General features: G+C 39.6%; 1 protein-coding gene across 2 annotated transcripts in view; it reads left to right on the top strand.

Annotated features, from left to right (window-relative positions):
* LOC121287052 (phosphatidate phosphatase LPIN2-like) overlaps positions 1–18751 on the top strand; it is a 92359-nt gene that overhangs the window by 56482 nt on the left and 17126 nt on the right. For both annotated transcript variants that reach the window (XM_041204511.1, XM_041204510.1), the window contains 8 exons: positions 4001–4188; positions 7991–8084; positions 9226–9295; positions 10451–10543; positions 10982–11058; positions 12507–12651; positions 15648–15796; positions 17585–17671. In XM_041204511.1, coding sequence (XP_041060445.1) covers positions 4001–4188; positions 7991–8084; positions 9226–9295; positions 10451–10543; positions 10982–11058; positions 12507–12651; positions 15648–15796; positions 17585–17671 — 903 coding nt within the window. The remainder of the gene's footprint in view (positions 1–4000; positions 4189–7990; positions 8085–9225; positions 9296–10450; positions 10544–10981; positions 11059–12506; positions 12652–15647; positions 15797–17584; positions 17672–18751) is intronic.

The raw sequence follows: 18751 nt of genomic DNA, 5'->3' as shown, positions 1-18751 counted from the left end.
AAATAAAGAATGGAAGAAGTTATTGAATCTGCAGTTGGAAGTTGCATATGCCCTAAGTAATCTTGCTGTTTTAGCAAAGCTCACTTAGTTATTGGGTCTTATATATTTGGCACCCTTGCTCAATGAGAAGTGTAGGAGAACATGCCAGAAGCAGCACCAGGGTATAAAGATTTTCAGCCATTTTTTTGTTCGTTCTTTCTAAGATGCGGTAGCATTTCTAGTGAAATCTTGTCAAGGCTGCAAGCTTTTCCTGCTCTCTCCATTTTCTCTGTGGAGAGTGATTTGAAAACGTCTTTCTCACTGAGCTAAGACCACTCTGCATCATGTCACTTCTGCTTTAGTGATTCTTCAAACATCTTGTCTCTTTTGACATTTATCATGTCATTCAGGTGTGTGGTGATACTGCTTAGCACATTTTACACTAATTTATAAGTGGCCTCTCTGCTGCCCCTGCTCCCTTTTGAGAGATGGTGCTTTTCTGCTAAACTTTGTCATGTTCATATCTGATGCACTTTCTTTGCAACCTTAAAGGCATTGATGATTTGCTATTTGAGTCACTAGATTTTTCATGCTGGTTCAGGAGTTTAACAGCCATGTGGAATGAATTTAATGGCTGCTTTGAACATTGCTTTGTAAGCATTTTTTTTAACAGAGGATTATGGGGCATGCACATGTATACGTCAGTCAGCTTTTATGTATTTTTGCCAGTCAAATTCCACCTTAATTTGGGATGTTATTTAACATAAGGTCATCACACCAATCAGAGTAGGAATTTATTTTTCCCACCATTCATGGGATATATGTATCACTGCAATGCTAGCATGTATCACCCGTCCTTTGAGAAGGTGGTGGTGAACCACTGTAGTTCATGTGATGTAGATACACCCATAGTGCTAATAGGGAATGAGTTCCAAGATTTTGACTTGCCAACAGTAAATAAATGGCAATATGTTTCCAAGTCAGGATGGTATATTATTTGGTTGGGAACTTGGAGATGGTTGTGTTCCCATGTGCCTGCTGCCCTTGTATGTCTGGGTGATAGAGATTGCAGGTTTGGAATTTGATGGGTTGCTGCAATGCATCTTGTAGATCATGCTACAGCCTGTGGTAGAGGGGGTGAATACTTAAGGTGGTGGTTGGGTGCCAATCAAGTGCACTACTTTTCCTTGGATGCTGTCAAGCTTCTTAATGTGTTGTTGGAGCTGCGCCATCTAGGCCAGTGAAGCGTTTCCCCTCTTATTCCCATTGACTTGAATTTTACTAGGGCTCCTTGATGCCACTCTTAGTCGAATGATGACTTGATGTCAAGAGCAAGTCACTATTACCTCACCTCTGGATTTCAGCTCTTTGGTCCATATTTAGACTAAGGTTGTAATGAGATCTGGAGCCGAATAGTCCTGGTGGAACCCAGACTGAGCAGGCTATTGCTGAGTAAGTGCTACTTAATAGTACTATCAATGATATCTTCCATTACTTTGTTTTGACTGAGACTAGACTGATGGGGTGGTAATTGGCTAGATTGGATTTGTCCTGCTTATTGTGGATAGGACATATCTGGGCAATTTTCTACCTAGTTGCATAGATAGCAGTGTTGTAGCTGTACTGGAACAGGTTAGCCAGGGGCGCAGCTAGTTCTAGGACGCAGATCTTCCATGTTACGGTCAGGATGTTGTCTGGGCCGTATAGCCTTTGCTGTATTCACTCAGCTGTTTCTTGATATCACATGAAATGAATCGAAGCAGCTGAAGAATGGCATCTGTGCTGATAGGGATCTCAGGAGAAGGCCAAGACAGATCATCCACTCCTCACCACTGACTAATGATTGCAAATGTTTCAGCCTTATCTATTACACTGACCTGCTGGGCTCCGCCATCATTGAGAACGGGCGTGTTCATTGAGCCTTCTTCCATTTGTTTACTTGCTCCCCACCATTCATGACTGGAAGTAGCAGCAGTGCTGAGCTTTGATCTGATCTGTTAGTTGTGGAATTGCTTAGTTCTGCCTACAGCATTCCCTTGTTTGCACATGGTCCTGTGTTGTAGCTTCATCGGTTTGGGGGAACTCGTTTTTAGGTGTTCCTGGTGCTGCTTCTGGCATGCTCTCTTAAACTACTCATTGAACCACATTTGGAACCTGACTAGATAGTGATGGTAGAATGAGGGATATGCTGAGCTATGATGTTGCAGATTGTGATGAAATACAATTCTGTTGTTGATGGCCCATAGGTGCTTAATGGTTGCCCAGTTTTGAGTTGCTAGATCTGTTCTGAATCTGTTCCATTTAGCATGGTGGTAGTGAAGCAAAACATTGTGGATAGCATCCTCAGTGTGAAGGTGGGACTTTGTTTCCACAATGACTGTGCGGTGGTCACTCCTACCAATACCGTCATGGACTGGAGCATCAGCAACGGGTAGATTGTGAGGATGACGTAGAGTAGGTTTTTTCCTCTTGTCAGTTTTCCCATCTGCCTGAGGGCCAGTCTACACTCTGTGACCTTGCTACACTTAGTGCTGCTTCCAACAGGTGTTCAAAATGGAGTTTCATTGATTCATCAGCTGTGGAGTGTGGTAGGTGGTAAACAGCAAGAGGTATCTTTGTCCATGTTTGACCTGATGCCTTGAGACTTCATAGGGTCTGCAGTCAATGTTGAGGACTCCCATCACCAATTACTCCTGACTTAGTGGTCTGGGATATTTATTGTGATTATGACTATGTCTGGCTGTTGCTCAAGATATCTGCGAGACAGCTCTCCCAATTTTGGCACAAGTCCCAGATGTTAGTGAGGAGGAATTTGCAAGATTGACTGCGCTGGGTTTGCCATTGTCTTGTCCAGTGCTTAGGTTGATGCCAGTTGGTCTCTCCAAGTTTATTCATTCTCAACTTTTCTGTAGCAGTTTGATACAGCTGCATGGCTTACTAGGGCATTGCAGACGGCAGTTTAAATAGTCAACCACTCTAATTACTAGGTAAGGATGGCAGCTTTCCTCTCCTAAAGGACATTTTGAACCAAAAATAAAAATAAAGCACTGGAAAAACTCAGCAAGTCTGGTGCCATCTTTGAAGACAGAAACAGAGTTAACATTCTGAGTCCAATATGAATCCTCTTCATGATGTAAATGGGCTTTTTGGATAATCCAGTCAGTTCAAGGTCATTGTTTTATTCCATATATTTTATTTAATTAATTGAATTTAAATGCCCCCAGCTGCAGTAGTGGGATTTGAACTTCTGTCTCCAGAGCATTAGTCCATTCCACTTCTGTCAGATCCTCTGCAACTACCGAATGTGTGATAGCTGTTGAAGTTCCCAGCATAAATGGATGAATTTTGAAGTTTTGCTAAAGGTGGGCATTCTAGGCTTCATCAAGAGGTTTAGAAACATTAGAACTTCAAATTGCCTGACTTTTACAACATTTCAGTGAAACAAAATAATCTTTATGGTCTCCACGTTAATCAGAACACAAATAACATAAATAGCTTTTCTTTGTTTTCCATGAAGATTTTAATTAACAATGTCATAGTCTCTTATTGTAGCTGACTGGCGAAGAAGTGAGTCTACATATATTTCTTGGAGATGGATAACATCAACTTGATAGTTCAAGGTTCTCTATTACTGAGCACTTTGCAACACTAATTTGAATAATTAAATGCAAAAAACCAATGCAAAGTAATCTAGTACTACTGCGACTGGGATGTGGGTTGTCTAGATGCAGTCTGCTGTTGGCTGCTTTGGTTTACTTTGAAGGGTAATCATAGGATGTGCAATGAGTGCATAGCAATATTGCACTCCATTTATAACATGGTGGCTCTCATCTTTAGGTTTTTGATGATGTTGATGTCACCAATGTAGAATGTATAAAATTAAACCGCCATATTTCAAGTATTACCATGAGTGCTTTGTAATTTAATTTGCTGATTGTGTAATTTGTCATTTCATTAATACTACTTTTTGTTTTTAATTATTTTGTCTGCTGCCGGACTTAACTTTCTGCTTCCTTTTCAGTGAACAGGACTCTGGTTCTAAGCAGTTGAATGAACCTGGTACACATTCAGAGTCTCAATCTCCGCAATCAGTAGGAAGTGCAGGTGCAGATAGTGGCACAGAGTATTTGTCTGATTCAGCAGGCGAACTACCAGATGTAAATCTCTCCCTGTGTGGTGGTCTCAGTGATAACAATGAGATTTCCCAAGGTAAAGTGAACTGGAGTACAAAGGTTAAAGATTGCTAATTTGGAGAATTCTAATATTTTGAATTGTGCTGGATATGGTAACAATTCTGCCTGGCTTTTGATCACTCAAAATATTATTTTGTCCATTTTTCTTTTAAGAATGTTTTTGCTGTCTTCTGCAAGTTGGTACTTATATATTCATTGTGTTGCATTTAGCTAACATATTGTTAAAACTCTTACAGACTTGGTGCACTGTTGTTTCAATTTTTTGCTTTATTGCTGGAAAAAAAGAGATATGTTGTCGAAGCTTTTCATCTTGCACTCATCAGGGCAGTTGCAAGAATGCCAAATTTCAAAGGGAACAATCATTTATACTGCTTGAAGAAAGTGGTGTTGATTGGTTGGCAGGTCAGCTCTGGTTGAGATGTTGCCATGGAGAATGCACCAGGCAGAGTCGACTAACCAACCATTCAGCATCCTTTTTCTCATGCAGTATAAATTGTTGTTCGCTTTGAAATTTGGCATTCTTGAGGCCCGTCCTAATAAATTCAACAGCATGTCTCTTTTTTCAGGAACACTCAAGTTCTGTACTAATAAGTGACTTTTTTGATTTGTTATATTTAAATACCTTTTAAATACAGATGCAAATGTGTTTTGCATTGGTGCAATGCTCTCTTCATTTGCAATTTGTACAAAATTCCTCAACTGCCATATTTGAAAGTTTTCTCCTTTATTAACTGATATAGAACAAAAAGCTGTATATACGCAAATGATTCACTAGTACTTGTGATTTGGTCCACTTTTATCATTATCATTTGCAGGGGACAAAATGTAAAGATTGGGCCAAGAGATTGCTGATTTTGCCATGAACAGTGTTGACCTTGATAAATTCAACACAATATTAATTGCTGCATTAAAAAAAATTAATTGCAGTATGCATACTCATGTTTGTGTTAGTCTACAAACTAATTCTGGAATTAAAAGCTAGTTTCAGTAATGGTGATAATGAAACTACCTGATTCTCCTAAAAAGAAACTCACCTGGTTCACTGATGACATTACCACTGTACTAATTGGGCTAGAAGCAGAACAGATCTAGCAGCTCAAAAGTGGTCATCCATGGTGCACTGTGGGCCATTAGCAGCAGAATTGTATTCAACCACAACCTGTAATCTTATGGTCTGCCATATCACTCACTCTATCATGACCATCAAGCCAAGGGATCAGTCTGGTTCAATGAAAATTGTAGGAGACAATACCAGAAGCAGTACCAGGCATATCTAAAAATGAAGTGCCAAACAAGTAAAGCTACAAGCATGCTAAAGAGCAGAAACAGCCTGCAGTAGGCAGAACTAAACAATCACAACCAACAATACCTGTCCCCGGTGTTGCGAAGGATGGGTCTGGCCAACTGCCGTGGAACGCTCCAAGTAGTTGGACCGTGCCATACCACCTGTCCGTCGTGGAAAAATTTATGCAGAGAAACACCTTTGACCACAAGTCCGTTAGGCAGTGGTCGGCACGTAACGTCCTGGAGGCCCTGTGAGAAAAGGAGAGGGTGGATTCTGTGGGATGGTTCCCTGAGCAGACTGTCAAAGTCATTTGGCAGAATGCCTCATCTCCAGAACTTTCCAACAAGCATCAAGATGTAGCTTGGCTGGTGGTGAGAAAGGCCCTCCCTGTCAGATGCTTCCAACACGGCAGGAGTCTCACCCCCTTAGAACATTGCCTTTGAGGTGGATGTGATGGGGATGAGACCCATTGTTCACCTCGTTGTGGATTGTGCCTTTGCAAAGAAGGTCTGGAGAGAGATGCAGTGGTTTCTGTTGAGGTTCATCCTGAGCAGTTCTGTGACACAGGTCTCTGTGCTCTACGGGCTGTTCCCAGGGGGACGCACCGAGACAAACATCAACTACAGCTGGAGGATCGTTAACTCGGTGAAAGACGCTCTTTGGTCTGCCGGAACTTGTTGGTCTTCCAGTGCAAAGAGTTCTCCCAACCGAGTGTTGCAGACTGGCACGTTCCAAAGTCCAGGACTACGTGCTGAGGGATGCACTAAAGCTTGGGACAGCCGCCACAAAGGCGCAATGGGGAAAGGTCGCTGTCGAAGGCCTTTCTGCCATAGTGCACTGAGGGGCTGGGAACTGTTTAGAGCCCCTTGGGCTGTACAGCTTACAATGAATGTATGCATTGAATATTAGTTGTATTATAATTGTATTGAAGTACCTCAGAGTGTAACATGATGTATGTTGATAACTCCAATACCATCGTCTGATTGTCTGAAATGATTGTAATATTCATTGATTGTATTGATGCACCTTGTGATCCATGTGTAAAAGTTGAATCTGATTGTACTTTTTGTGATGGCGATTTTGAAATGTTTTGTAATGTTCTTCCAGATATTTTATGAATAAAGTATATTTTTCAAAAAAAAATCTCACAACCAACAGATTAAATCAAAGCTATGCAGCCCTACCACATCTAGTCATGAATGGCGGATTACATTTAAACAACTACATTAATTAGAGGAGGAGGCTCAACAAATATCCCCATTCTCAATGATGGGGGAGCCTACCACGTCAGTGCAAAAGACAAAGCTGAAGGATTTTCAACCTTCATCAGCCAGAAGTACCAAGTGGATGATCCATTTTGTTTTCCTCCTGAGGTCCCCAGCATCTCAAACACCAGTCTTCAGCCAATTCGATTCACTTCACAAGATATCAAGAAGCGACTGAAGGCAATGGATACAGCAAAGGCTGTGGGCCCTGGCAGCACACAGTAATAGTACTGAAGACTTGTGTTCCAGAACTAGCTGTGCCCTGAGCCAAACTACAGTTACAGCGCTGGCATCCACCTGGCAACGTGGAAAATTGCTGAGGTATTCCCTGTTCACTGAAAACAGCCAGCCCGTCGGCCTACTCTTGATCATCAGTAAATTAATAGAAGGTGTTGCAAAAGCAGCACTTACACAGCAATAATCTGCTCAATGATGCTCCACTTGGGTTCTGCCAGGGCCACTAGGCTCTAGACCTCATTACAGCCTTGGTCCAAACATGGACAAAAGACCTGATTCAAGACATGAGGTGAGAGTGACTGTGTTAGACGCCCAGGCAGCATTTGACTTTGAGGGCATCAAGCAGCCCGTGTAAAATTGAAGTTAGTGGAGGAAAAAGAGGGAAAACTCAATCTGCCTGGTTGTCAGCAGCTCCAACAACACTCAGGAAAAAGGAGCTCATTGATAGGCACCCCATCCACTGCTTTAAACATTCACTCCCTCCACCATGGGCGAGTAGTGTCAGTAGTGTATACCATCTATAAGATGCACTGCAACAACTCTCCTTTGATAGCACCTTCCCAACCTTGAATTAGCACCTTCCAAAGCAGTGACTTCTATTGTCTGGAGGACAGGGACAGCAGATGCATGGCAACACCACCCTTTCAAGTTCCCCGCCAAGCCACACCATCCTGAGGTGGAGCTATATCTGTTCCTACAGAGTATCTCTAATCATCTAAATGCAATTTAAATTCGAACATGAGAATGCACTGTTTTGCTACCAATATGTTCACCGACTGGAGAGCAACAATAAATGAACAAGCATCACCAAAACAATGAATCAGAATAATTTCTTTTCCTTTGGTGAAGCTACATTAAGTGACTTTATTGCATGTTTGTATATTTGCTGATCAGTTCATGAAGTTCTGAATGACCATTTAGTTTGTTTTTTTTTGTTAAGAATTTAAGATGTCAATGTCAAATTCTTTGCATGCATGATAGTTATTCTCAGCTGAAACTCTTCCAATGGTTGTTTATTAATTGTGCCACAGGGAAATTTGTGCAGCACATGGTCACATACCAGGACCTGGTTGAAAATCCTGGAATTATTGATGATCCAAATTTGGTTATTGGAATAAATAAAAAGTAAGTTCATAAACTTCGTAACAATGTGCACTGTTATACTGCATGTTATTATGCAGCTGCGTAAATTCCTGTTTTCATAAAACGGTTGAATTCTCAGTAATATGTGAAAATTGGTTAAAATCAATTTGCTAATTTATTATATAAAGTACTTTGTTTATCTTGATTTAATATTGATTTAATAAAAATAAAACCTCTGCAATTTCTGAAAATCTGAAAGAAAAATGCTGACATTACACAGCGTATCAGTCAGCTGCTGAGAACAGAATTATATCCAAACCTTGCTTTGCTCTTTAAGTGCTGAGTGACATGCTGTATTTTTTCAGCATTTCTTGATTTTGTTTTAGTAATTGTACAGCTACTCTGTTTATTTGCAAGCCTGTTTTTCAATACTGTAATTTTCTTTGTTTCATCCTGATTTGTTCACTGCCTGTTTTGTATTTCCCATTGTATACTGTGATTCTTAATATTTATTCAGCTTATTTTATTTAATTGTAAAGCTTTATGTGGATTTTGGACTAATTCTGGGTAACAGAATAGAAGCCAGAAATCCCTTAACCACTCATCACTACATGCAACATTCTGAACACAGTAATCAAAAGACTCAAGGTGCTGGACATCTAATTCTGATCTTAAAATTGTCACCACAAAAAAATCTTGAATTCATAGAACTGCTATTTAGTAATGTACAATAATTCAAAATGGCAGACTGAGTTTCTTGTTGGATTATGTTGGTTTTTTGCCTCTAGCACATGCTCTCTAAACCTATGTTTCCAATTCCAAGTCTTGATGAGATGGCGAATTATTAATGTCATAAAAAATCCTCATCAACTGTAGGATGTGGGTGAACCAGCATATAGAATCCTAGCTCTCCGTGGAATGGGAAAGCTATTGTCAGGAAAGAATGATTTACTTTATATAGGACATTTTCAAATGGTTTTAAGTGTTTCACACTAAAAATTAATTTTGAAGTAGAAAGAAAAAAAATCGCCCTTGTTCGCAAGAAACATAGGTAACATTTTTTAACTTGGTAAAACAGGCCATTGCATTATTGTAAATTGGAGGTTAGAGTACTAAATTAATATTTTAAAGGTAGAGTTATTTATAATGGCATTAAAAACTCTGGACATTTTGTTTTTCGTAGATATTACAACTGGGCAGTTGCTTCTCCCATGATTCTCTGCATTCAAGCTTTTCAGAAGAGCTTACCCAAGGTAGATATTATACAGTTGACAAGTTGTTCTGGTTCAGCAAAAGGGTTAGAATTTACAAGGTGATTTATGTCTTTTCCGATAATCATTAGTCAATTTTATACCTCAGAATTACCTTCCAAGTGAAATAATTATTTCTTGCCCCTCTACTCCTGAAGACAACAACCGACACTAAAATATAGTTCTCTCTGTGCCAACAACTCTTCAGCATCGTTCTGAAGTGACTAATTGGTGAGTTTAGATGATGAGGATTGACAGGTGATTTGATTATGGCATGTGCTGTTGTCTCTTCCCACACCTAGTGTTCATATCTGCAGTGCCAACAGTGGCCACTAGTTAGTGATCAGGAACCTTTGCAGATTTTCCTTTTGCTCTCCGCTTTTTGATTCTTGTGAACAGTTGTTATGCCTTTACTGATCCATTGGCTGAGATGGATATGCTTATTCAGCATATTCAGAGATCAATCCTGGGATGCATACCGCTCTCTGACTCAGCGGTGAAACACTCGATCAGTTCTTTATGGCTCATCAGTGCATCTCATGATGCATGTACCTACTTAGCAAAGGGGCAACTCCTAATACCATTATAAGACAGTAGGTAAGCATAATTATCTGAGTTAGCTTTCTTTACTGCTTTCCTATGTGAACCTGTCTCACTGTTTTAAACAAGAAACTGCAGATGGTAAAAATTTAGAAACAAACAGAAAATGCTGGAAGCACTGAACAAATCAGGTAACATCTATGGCGAGCACAGGTTACTGCTTTAGGAGTGGGCTAGTCTTCAAATATTTTTAAAGCCGCTAACCAGATGAACTGAGAAACCAGCAGTGCTGTTTGGTATTGTGATTGGTCATTTTATAAACCATTGAGTATTTTTGTGTCATGAGATGCAATTTTCAAGCCAGCTTATCTGGCTCTTTTAATAAACATTTTTTTGAGAAAATTCCACTAACTTGTATACTACTGTGCCCATAAATAGTAAATAGTGGTAGATTTCACATTTCAAATTAAAATGTACACCTGTATTATGTGTTGAGGCATTATAAGATTAGGATAATATGTTTTTGAGGAGAAGAAATGTAGAGGCTTAATGATTTAGAGGATTCATAACTATATCCTTGTGACTTGATCCATAAGTCCCTGTTCCTATTCATCTTAGGCTACTATAGATAAGCTGGTAAAGGAAAAGATGCCAAAAAAGACTGGCGGGTGGTGGTTCTCCTGGCGCAGAAAAAACTCTGCAGTAAAAGAGGTATGCTTTATTTTCTGATTCTTTGTTTTGTCACTTTTAATATAGTTATGAAGCAAGAACAAACAGACAAAAATAGCATGGTTGATGATTGAGGTGGTAGCACTCTATGGGAATCTGTCTGTAGTCACACAATATTTATACATAACCTTCATTGATTCTGAGGCAGCACACACCCTATGGGCAACGAATAACGACTAGATTGGAGTTCATTTGAGAATGAACCTGATCACTACAGTTGTAAACATAATATAAGAAACGAGATGCATAACAAAAAGATCTTTTCTATAAAAATGCAATACATGTTTTGGTTGGATTTTTTTCGATGCATTTAAGGTACAGATTAAAATTCAGCTGGTATGAGCTTTGTAATGGTTTTGCTATAGGACAGCTTTGCTTTGAGCATGTGCAGGGCTTTGATGCAGTGTCTTTATTTTTTAGCCAGAATCCAGTATCAAAAAAGGTGAAGATCAGAATGAAAATGAAACTAAACAAGCTAGCTTACTTGAAGGTTGCAGGTAATATTCAAGCATCAACTTTTCTTTTTACAACCTTTACAAAAGTTAAGGCTGTTTTGAACTATTAACACTTGTTAACTGTATGTGAAACAAATTGCGGCCACAATGAGAGTCTGTGGTAAAAGTGATATGGATGTTGACTACTATGGCAGGTGCATCATGCAGGTGCTCTGTTTTAGATGATATTCTTGAATGTTCTTGAATTTGAGTATTATTGCAGCTGCACCTATCCAGATGATGTTGTGAGTGTTGCAGGTGTTGGAGAGGCTTTGAAGAGTCAGGAGGTGAGCCAATTATTGTAGACCAATTGTGCAGGATGACCAGATAAATTGCACCCCAAAACTGCACCTGGATTTCATGGTAACAGATTAAGGGTCAATGATTTTGAACCGTCAGTTCAAAGTGCAATATAAGACATGTTGGAGCTTGGCCTAAATAGCCAAGTGGTTATGGTACTGGGTTTGTAACCCCAAGATCAAGAGTTCAAATCTCACAATGGCAAAACTATAAGACATGTTGGAAATGACTTACAGCAGTATTTTGATTGTGAAATCCTCATTATGGAATGGCTGAATGGACCAGGGATCTGTATTAGAGCCTCAGCTTTTCACCATGGTTATTCATGATTTGTGTGAGGGAATTGGAAGTTGTGTATGTAAGCTTGCAGATGACAAGCTAGAATGCACGCTAAATTGTGTGAATGGGATCGCAGAATAATGCCAGAGCTTAGAGTTTAATTTATAAATAGAGGTTACAGATTCTTAGTTTTATTCTGAGTTCAGACATTTGAATTGATCAAGGTGGTAAAATGAGAAAAGGATTTAATTGGGTAGATAGAAACTAATTCCTCTGATGGGGAAGTCCAGAAAAAGAGGGCTTAAACTTCAAATTACACCAAGGCAATTTATGAGTAAAATCTGGAACCTGCTCCCCCAAAAGGCTGTGGATGTTGGATTATTGAAATTTTGAAGATGAGGATTGATAATTTTTTGTTAGGTAAGGTCTTAAGGATATGGATCAAAGGCTGGTAAATGGAGTTCTTAATAGACTAACTGAATAGGGGAACAGGCTTGAGAACCTTGTTTAACCACTAAATACCTAGACAAGCCATCGTGAATTTTTTTTTGTAAATCAGAACTCTCGTGACAAATTTACACCCTTCAACAATTCGCTGTAGTTTTCCTTCAGATACAAAATTTATAAAATTTAGTCTTCCTATTTCTATTTTTTTAACTGATGTTTTGTATCTTAATATCATATAGGATTATGTCAACAGATGTATTTATTTTCAGCATACAATCTATAATTTGTGGTGCACATATTAACTTGTACTATATGTCGCTATGAATATTCTAATCAATTGTATAGGAAAACCTGGGTATGACAACATTAGCACGTTGAATGTTGTCATTTGCTTACATTTTAATACTTCATTATTTATGGAACAGGCCTAAAGAAGAGTTAACTTCTAGTGACGATGACTTCAGCGCCATCAAGGACCGCCCAAAGCCAGGTTGTAAATGTCGAGATTCCCCTTGTCAAAGCAGTACGCCTACATACAAAAAATCCCTGAGGCTGTCCTCAGAAAAACTAGTAAGCAAATAGTTCTTAAATCCCTGCATCAACCATGTTGTAATTTAAATTGTGAAAGAAATTATTGACCTGTTTTTATATTTATTACTTGAAAGTTTATATGCATAAGTCATTGGTTTGGTTAATAAAGAAAGAGCTGACATTTATATTGTACATATCATGATTTTAGGACATCCCAAAGTGTGTCTCAGCCTCTTAACATGTTGTCATTGTTGTAATTTGGGGAAAAATGGCAGCTAGTTTTTGTGCAGCAATGTTCCACAGGCAACAGTGAGATAAATGACCAAAAGACTGTTCTAGCGACGTTGGTTGAGGGTTAAAAGAACTCTGGGTGAAATCCCCTGGTTTTTTAAATAATAGCATAGAATCTTCAAGTGGTTTCACACGCATACCTGGATTTTGTATTGAGAATAATGGCAACCCAAACAATGCACACTGTTATCACATTATAAATCAATGAGCACCCGTACGCTGAAATCCAAAGTTGCGGTCAGAGTTACCTTGCTTTTCTCACATTCTGTGCTTATAACCGTACCTCACCAATCAGTTTGGCCTTGAAATCAATGTAAGGGCATGAGGTTGTGGTACTTCCTATCAGCTATCTGCAGAACACACCTGAAAAGGTTAGAGCTGGTCCATTCCGCTGTGAGTGATCAGTCATAATTATTGCCAAATAATATCTTTGACCCTGAAAATTTAATTTTACAATTTTTATTTCGTCAATCCAATTATTGTTGGAAACTTTTAAAACGTTTCTTTTTACTTTCCTGTCTTTCCCTTTTACTCTCTTTCAATCTTACTTTCCCAATGTTTATTTCACGTTATGTACATGATTTAAATCTAATTTATAGCTTTTGGCTTATACTTCCGGGTTTAGACTCTGTGGGCCAGGTTTTCAAAGGGCTGAGGGATTGGGATCCGGTGGGGGTGGCAATTAAAAATCATTGTCCCGGAATCCCAATGCCTCTGGGACAGATTTGAATTTTCAAAAGGCTGGCTGGCCGCGGGCGGGGGAGCAGGAAGTGTGGTCACCACTAATTAACAGCCCCTTGAGCACATTAAGGAGCTTGTTAAGAGATTTGTCCGTTCACCATCGGAATTTGTAAAGCTCAATTCAGTTCTGTAAAGCAAAACTGTCTGATACACGTTAGTTCACTGTAGGGTCACTAGAAACTTTCTTCACATTGGTTTATAACTGACCTCTCCTGGATCTCCTGCTCTGTAATCTCGCCTGCATGACCCCCTTGCGTTACTGTGGATGCTGGCCCTCCAGGGAGCTGCCTGCTCTCTCTGGCAAGAAAGTAGCAGCAATCAACATGGCTACAGCTTGCCTTTGCCACTGGCACCAGGCAGGCAACTCTTTGAGGGTTCTTGGTGCCACTAATTGGACACCAAGCTCATCATCTGTTCAATTCGGTCATTTACATTTGATAATAGCCAGAGTGACGCAGCTTGGTGTTGGGGCCTGGATTCATCTGGGTGTTGGGTTCCTAACCCTCTGTCTCTGTGAAGTTTCTTCAATCTGGTTGAAGCCCCCACTGCTGCTTGCCCTGCTCACAGACGCCACATATCTTCCGGGTCAGATGCTGGATGACAGAAAGTCTCTGCTCGGAAGACTGCATAAACTCTGTGGGCAGCTGTCAGCCAAGTGATCGGCATTCACCGCTCCTTCGTGGCTGGCCTTTAAATCCAAACCATAACCTTCTGACTCAGGCGAAAGTGTTACCACTGAGGCAAGGATGACACCATCTGCAGAATTTAAATATTTCAACCCCAGCTTCAAACTTAATTTTAAAAGTAAAAGAGCGCTGATTCCTGAGCTGTGTTTTCAGGTGCTTGCGAATGGAAGGTTGAAGGTCAATGACTGGCTATCTCTCCACTCCACATCTCCTCCCGCTATCGCCCCCAAACTCCTGTAGACGTAATTAAAACAAAAGTATAGATGGGCATGAGATTTATGCATCGCGTTTATATTAAGTTACCAATGTTACAAGTTACCAAATTTATAACAATGACACTGCCACATAAAGTATAGTTTTTTTTTAATTATTCATTTGCGGGATGTGAGCATCACTGGCTAGGTCAGCATTTATTACCCATCCCTAATTGCCCTTGAGAAGGTGGTAGTGAGCTGCCTTCTTGAACCGCTGGAGCCCCTGTGGTGTAGGTACACCCACAGTGCTGTGCAAGATGGATTTCTTAAAGATTGAAGATAATAGCCCAAATTTTGCCACGGTAATGACGGTGAAGGTGGCAGCACCATTGGGAGTTTGCACTTTCACAGAATGACGCAGAAATCTAAAAGTTGCTGTCAGTGGTTCTACACTTCTCCAGTGGGTGTGTTGCTGAGTTTACCCCACAGTGCAATCCATAAGCCATCAGTGAATTCACGCAAATGTCTGCTTTTAAGCTGTTTGTCTCACTGTAAAATGTTGAAAAAGTTACATCTTGTTGAATGAGGTTTTTAATGGTGTATTAAGTTCATCTCTGGTAACACCCTCACTGGCCTTGAAAGCATATTTGTGGAATGTCACATTTCTCCATGATTTAAAATAAAATCACATTTTTAAAATCGCATTTAGAAAGTCTGTTTTGTTTTTATCTTAATCCAGTCTTGCTCTTTTTATTTGCTATCTGAAATTTTAAATTCAAAGTGAAGGATAAACAGTGCTTTTAACTTTGATTTGTGGTAAGAATACTCCTTTGGCTGCTTACCCTGCTTGATGACCTCGCTGTTGCTGGATGCCTAGCGATTCCCTTGACTGTGCGCCACATGTAAGCTACCATTGGGAAAGGGGAAATCCTCACCACAGGTATTGCTAAATCTTTGTGGGCAGCATTCTTCAGGTCAGCAGTGATGCCATTGCTTCGCTGCTGATGCAAAATCCTATACAAATCAGTTCAGGCAGCTGATGCTTGTTTGGAATGAACCAGCAGTGCTTAATTATAGTATTGAATTATTCTCAATATATGTTTGTTTCTTTTGTGTCTTTTAGAAAAGTTTAAATCTAAAGGATGGCCCAAATAATGCAGTGTTCAGTGTGACAACTCAATATCAGGGAACCTGTCGTTGTGAAGGTACCATTTACCTCTGGAACTGGGATGATAAGGTTATTATATCTGATATTGATGGGACAATAACAAAGTAAGTGTACCTGTAACCTTAGTTATTTTTACTGAAATCTGTGTTCGTTTAAAAAAAAAGTCTGAATTAATAGGAATCCATATCTTAATTTTATACTTGAATATCATATTTTACTTTTGATGGGAATGTGAAGTAAGTTTTCCCCTTTCTATGTTGCGAAAAGGGATGAACAGTTCTTGAACCATATTCCAAGGCTTGCAGAATGAAACTAGTCATTTATCTTTACCAATTGAGAAGTATAGTGAAGCTCGCATAAAAGCGCACTTTGGTTAATTGTACAATTGTTAGGAGTGCTGATTCTTTTGTCTCCTACTAAATGCTAAGCATTCTGGTTAAATGCAAACTGGTTTAAAGCATATGCTATGTAAACACACAGATTTTCATAGCTATGGGTTGACCATTCACTCCCTAAATTTACAGATTGTACTTTAATCAACTTGATGCCTCGAGAGAAAATAACTCTTTATCACCATTACTTTGTGTTAAAGGTGAGCCTAAGTGATGTGTTAATTTTCTGCTTAAATGGGGTTAAGGGAGAGAGAGATAAAAAGACAAAGGAAAAGTGAAAAATTAAATATTTAAAAAAACCTCCAACAATAATTAAAATCTGAAAGAATGAGACACTATACTTCTAAAAGTACATTTTCAGTACCAGGGATGTTGTTTGGGAGAAATTAAGACTATGCTGTTAAAGGTGGCAGGGCATGTTGATAAGGTAATTAAAAAGCATGTGGGTTACTTGAGTTTATAAATAGAGGCATAGAGTATCAAAGCAAAGGTATCATTCTGGAATCTTATCGTTGGTTAGGCCTCAGCTGAAGTATTGTGGACAATTCTGGGCCCCAAACTTCAAGAAAAATATATAGGTATTAGAAAAAGGGCAGAGAAGGATGTTATCAAGGATGAGGGATTGATTATGAAGAGAGTTTGGAAAAATTAGGACTGCCCTCCTTAGAACAGAAGGTTAAGAAGTGACCCAGTAAAGGTTTTCAGGATGATGAAAGGTTTTAATAGATTAAATGTGGAATAAATAAACTTTGGCTAGTGGGTCAATAACTAGAGATTCAAAATCATTAGAAAAAGATTGAGGGGAGGTGAGGAGAAATTGTTCACTCTGAGCATTGTCAGGATTTGGAATGCTTTACCTAAGAAGGTGGTGGGAGCTGATTCTGTAAAGTTTTAAAGGGAGTTAGGTAGGTACTTGAGGATGAGGAGCTTAGAGCATTATGGGCAGAAAGTGAGGATATGGGAAATTTCAAAGAGCCAGCACAGGCACAACTAACCAAATGACGACCTCCTTGCATTTTAAGTTTCTGTGGTTCTATGAAAGCTGTTAGCTCATTCTTCAATATAACAGTAAAAAGGGAACGATTTTCCTTTAAACAGCAGCCGTGAGTGCTGCTGCTGGGAGTTATGGGTTAGAAATTCATGTCAGGCAGTGTTGTAAAACAGGTGGTATTAGATCAGCTGCCCGTGATATGCGGTGCCTGATATTTTCTTTGACAGAGGTAGAACTGAATATCAGGCGCTGTGTTTAATATCTGATATCACTAGTTTTGTGCCACTGCCCGAGACAAATTTCTACCCCTATATTTTTTCATCCTATGAATAAATTAACTATAAATTCACATTTAACCACCTTGGAGAAAATTCTGCCTTGGGCCTCAACCATACATACACCTGTGCTTTGACTCACTTATGCTTTGAACTCTGATGCAGTTGAGCCATGTTTCAGTGAAATATTGAATGTATATGTTTAATACCAATGATTATTTTGTGTATTTCCAGATCCGATGCTTTAGGCCACATTTTGCCACAGCTGGGAAAGGATTGGACCCACCAGGGCATTGCAAAACTCTACCATAAGATACATCAGTATGTATTTACATCTGTTAAATAGATAACAGGAAATTATAAAATCAGAACTTTTTGTTGACCCCTTTTTTTTTTCTCAAACAGCAGTTCTTGCTGAAGCATAACTCCATAGGAATTGTTGGTTGACCTCTGCTGTTCAAATGAGTATTGCTGGATTAGTGCACCATGAAAATCAGGCCCGTGTTTGGTCTTTCAACCACATATCTTTTTCATCACTAAGACTGTTTACTTCCCACTTCTATGGCATTACCCACCACTCCTGCCATAGCCTACCTGCTGCTGAAACCCTCATGCATGCCTTTGTTACCTCCAGCCTCAACTATTCCAGTGTTCCCCTGACCGGTCTTTAATCTTCCACTCTCTGTGAATTTGAGCTCAAGGTACCTTCTACCTTAATTTTAACTTGCACCAATCCCATTCACCTATCATTTCTGTGCTCTGACCTATATTGGCTCATAGTTAAGCAATGTCTAAATTTAAAATTCTTACCCTTATTTTCAGATCCCTCCATGGCCTCTCCCATATCTATCTCTGTAACCTCCTCCAGCCCTACAACCCTTGCAATATCTGTTCCTATATTGTTGCACATCCACCTTTTCTTTCATTACACCATTAACGGCTTTTCCTTCAGCTGCCTCAGCCCTAAACTCTGGAATTCATTCCCTAAACCCTTCTCCTCCTTTACATCACTCTTACAAGTGCATCTCGTCGCTCAAGCTTTTTGTCACGTGTTTTAATGATTTTGTCTGGAAACCAAGCTTGGAGATTTTAAATAGACTCGTCAGATACTGAAGCAGTCCATGTCCAAATGCAGAAAGATCTGGACAATATCCAGGCTTGGGCTGACAAGTGGCAAGTAACATTCGTGCCACACAAATGCCAGGCAATGACCATCTCCAGCAAGAGAGAATCTAAACCATTGCTCCCTGATGTTCAACAGCATTACCATCACTGAATCCCCCAGTATCAACATCCTGCGGGGGTTACCATTGACCAGAAACTGAAGTGGACTAGCCATATAAATACTGTAGCTACAAGAGCAGATCAGAGGCTGGGAATCCTGTGATGAGTAACTTACTC

This window comes from Carcharodon carcharias, chromosome 14, assembly GCF_017639515.1.
Source record: "Carcharodon carcharias isolate sCarCar2 chromosome 14, sCarCar2.pri, whole genome shotgun sequence".
Classification (NCBI taxonomy): Eukaryota; Metazoa; Chordata; class Chondrichthyes; order Lamniformes; family Lamnidae; genus Carcharodon; species Carcharodon carcharias.
This window is presented reverse-complemented; position numbering and strand designations above follow the sequence as displayed.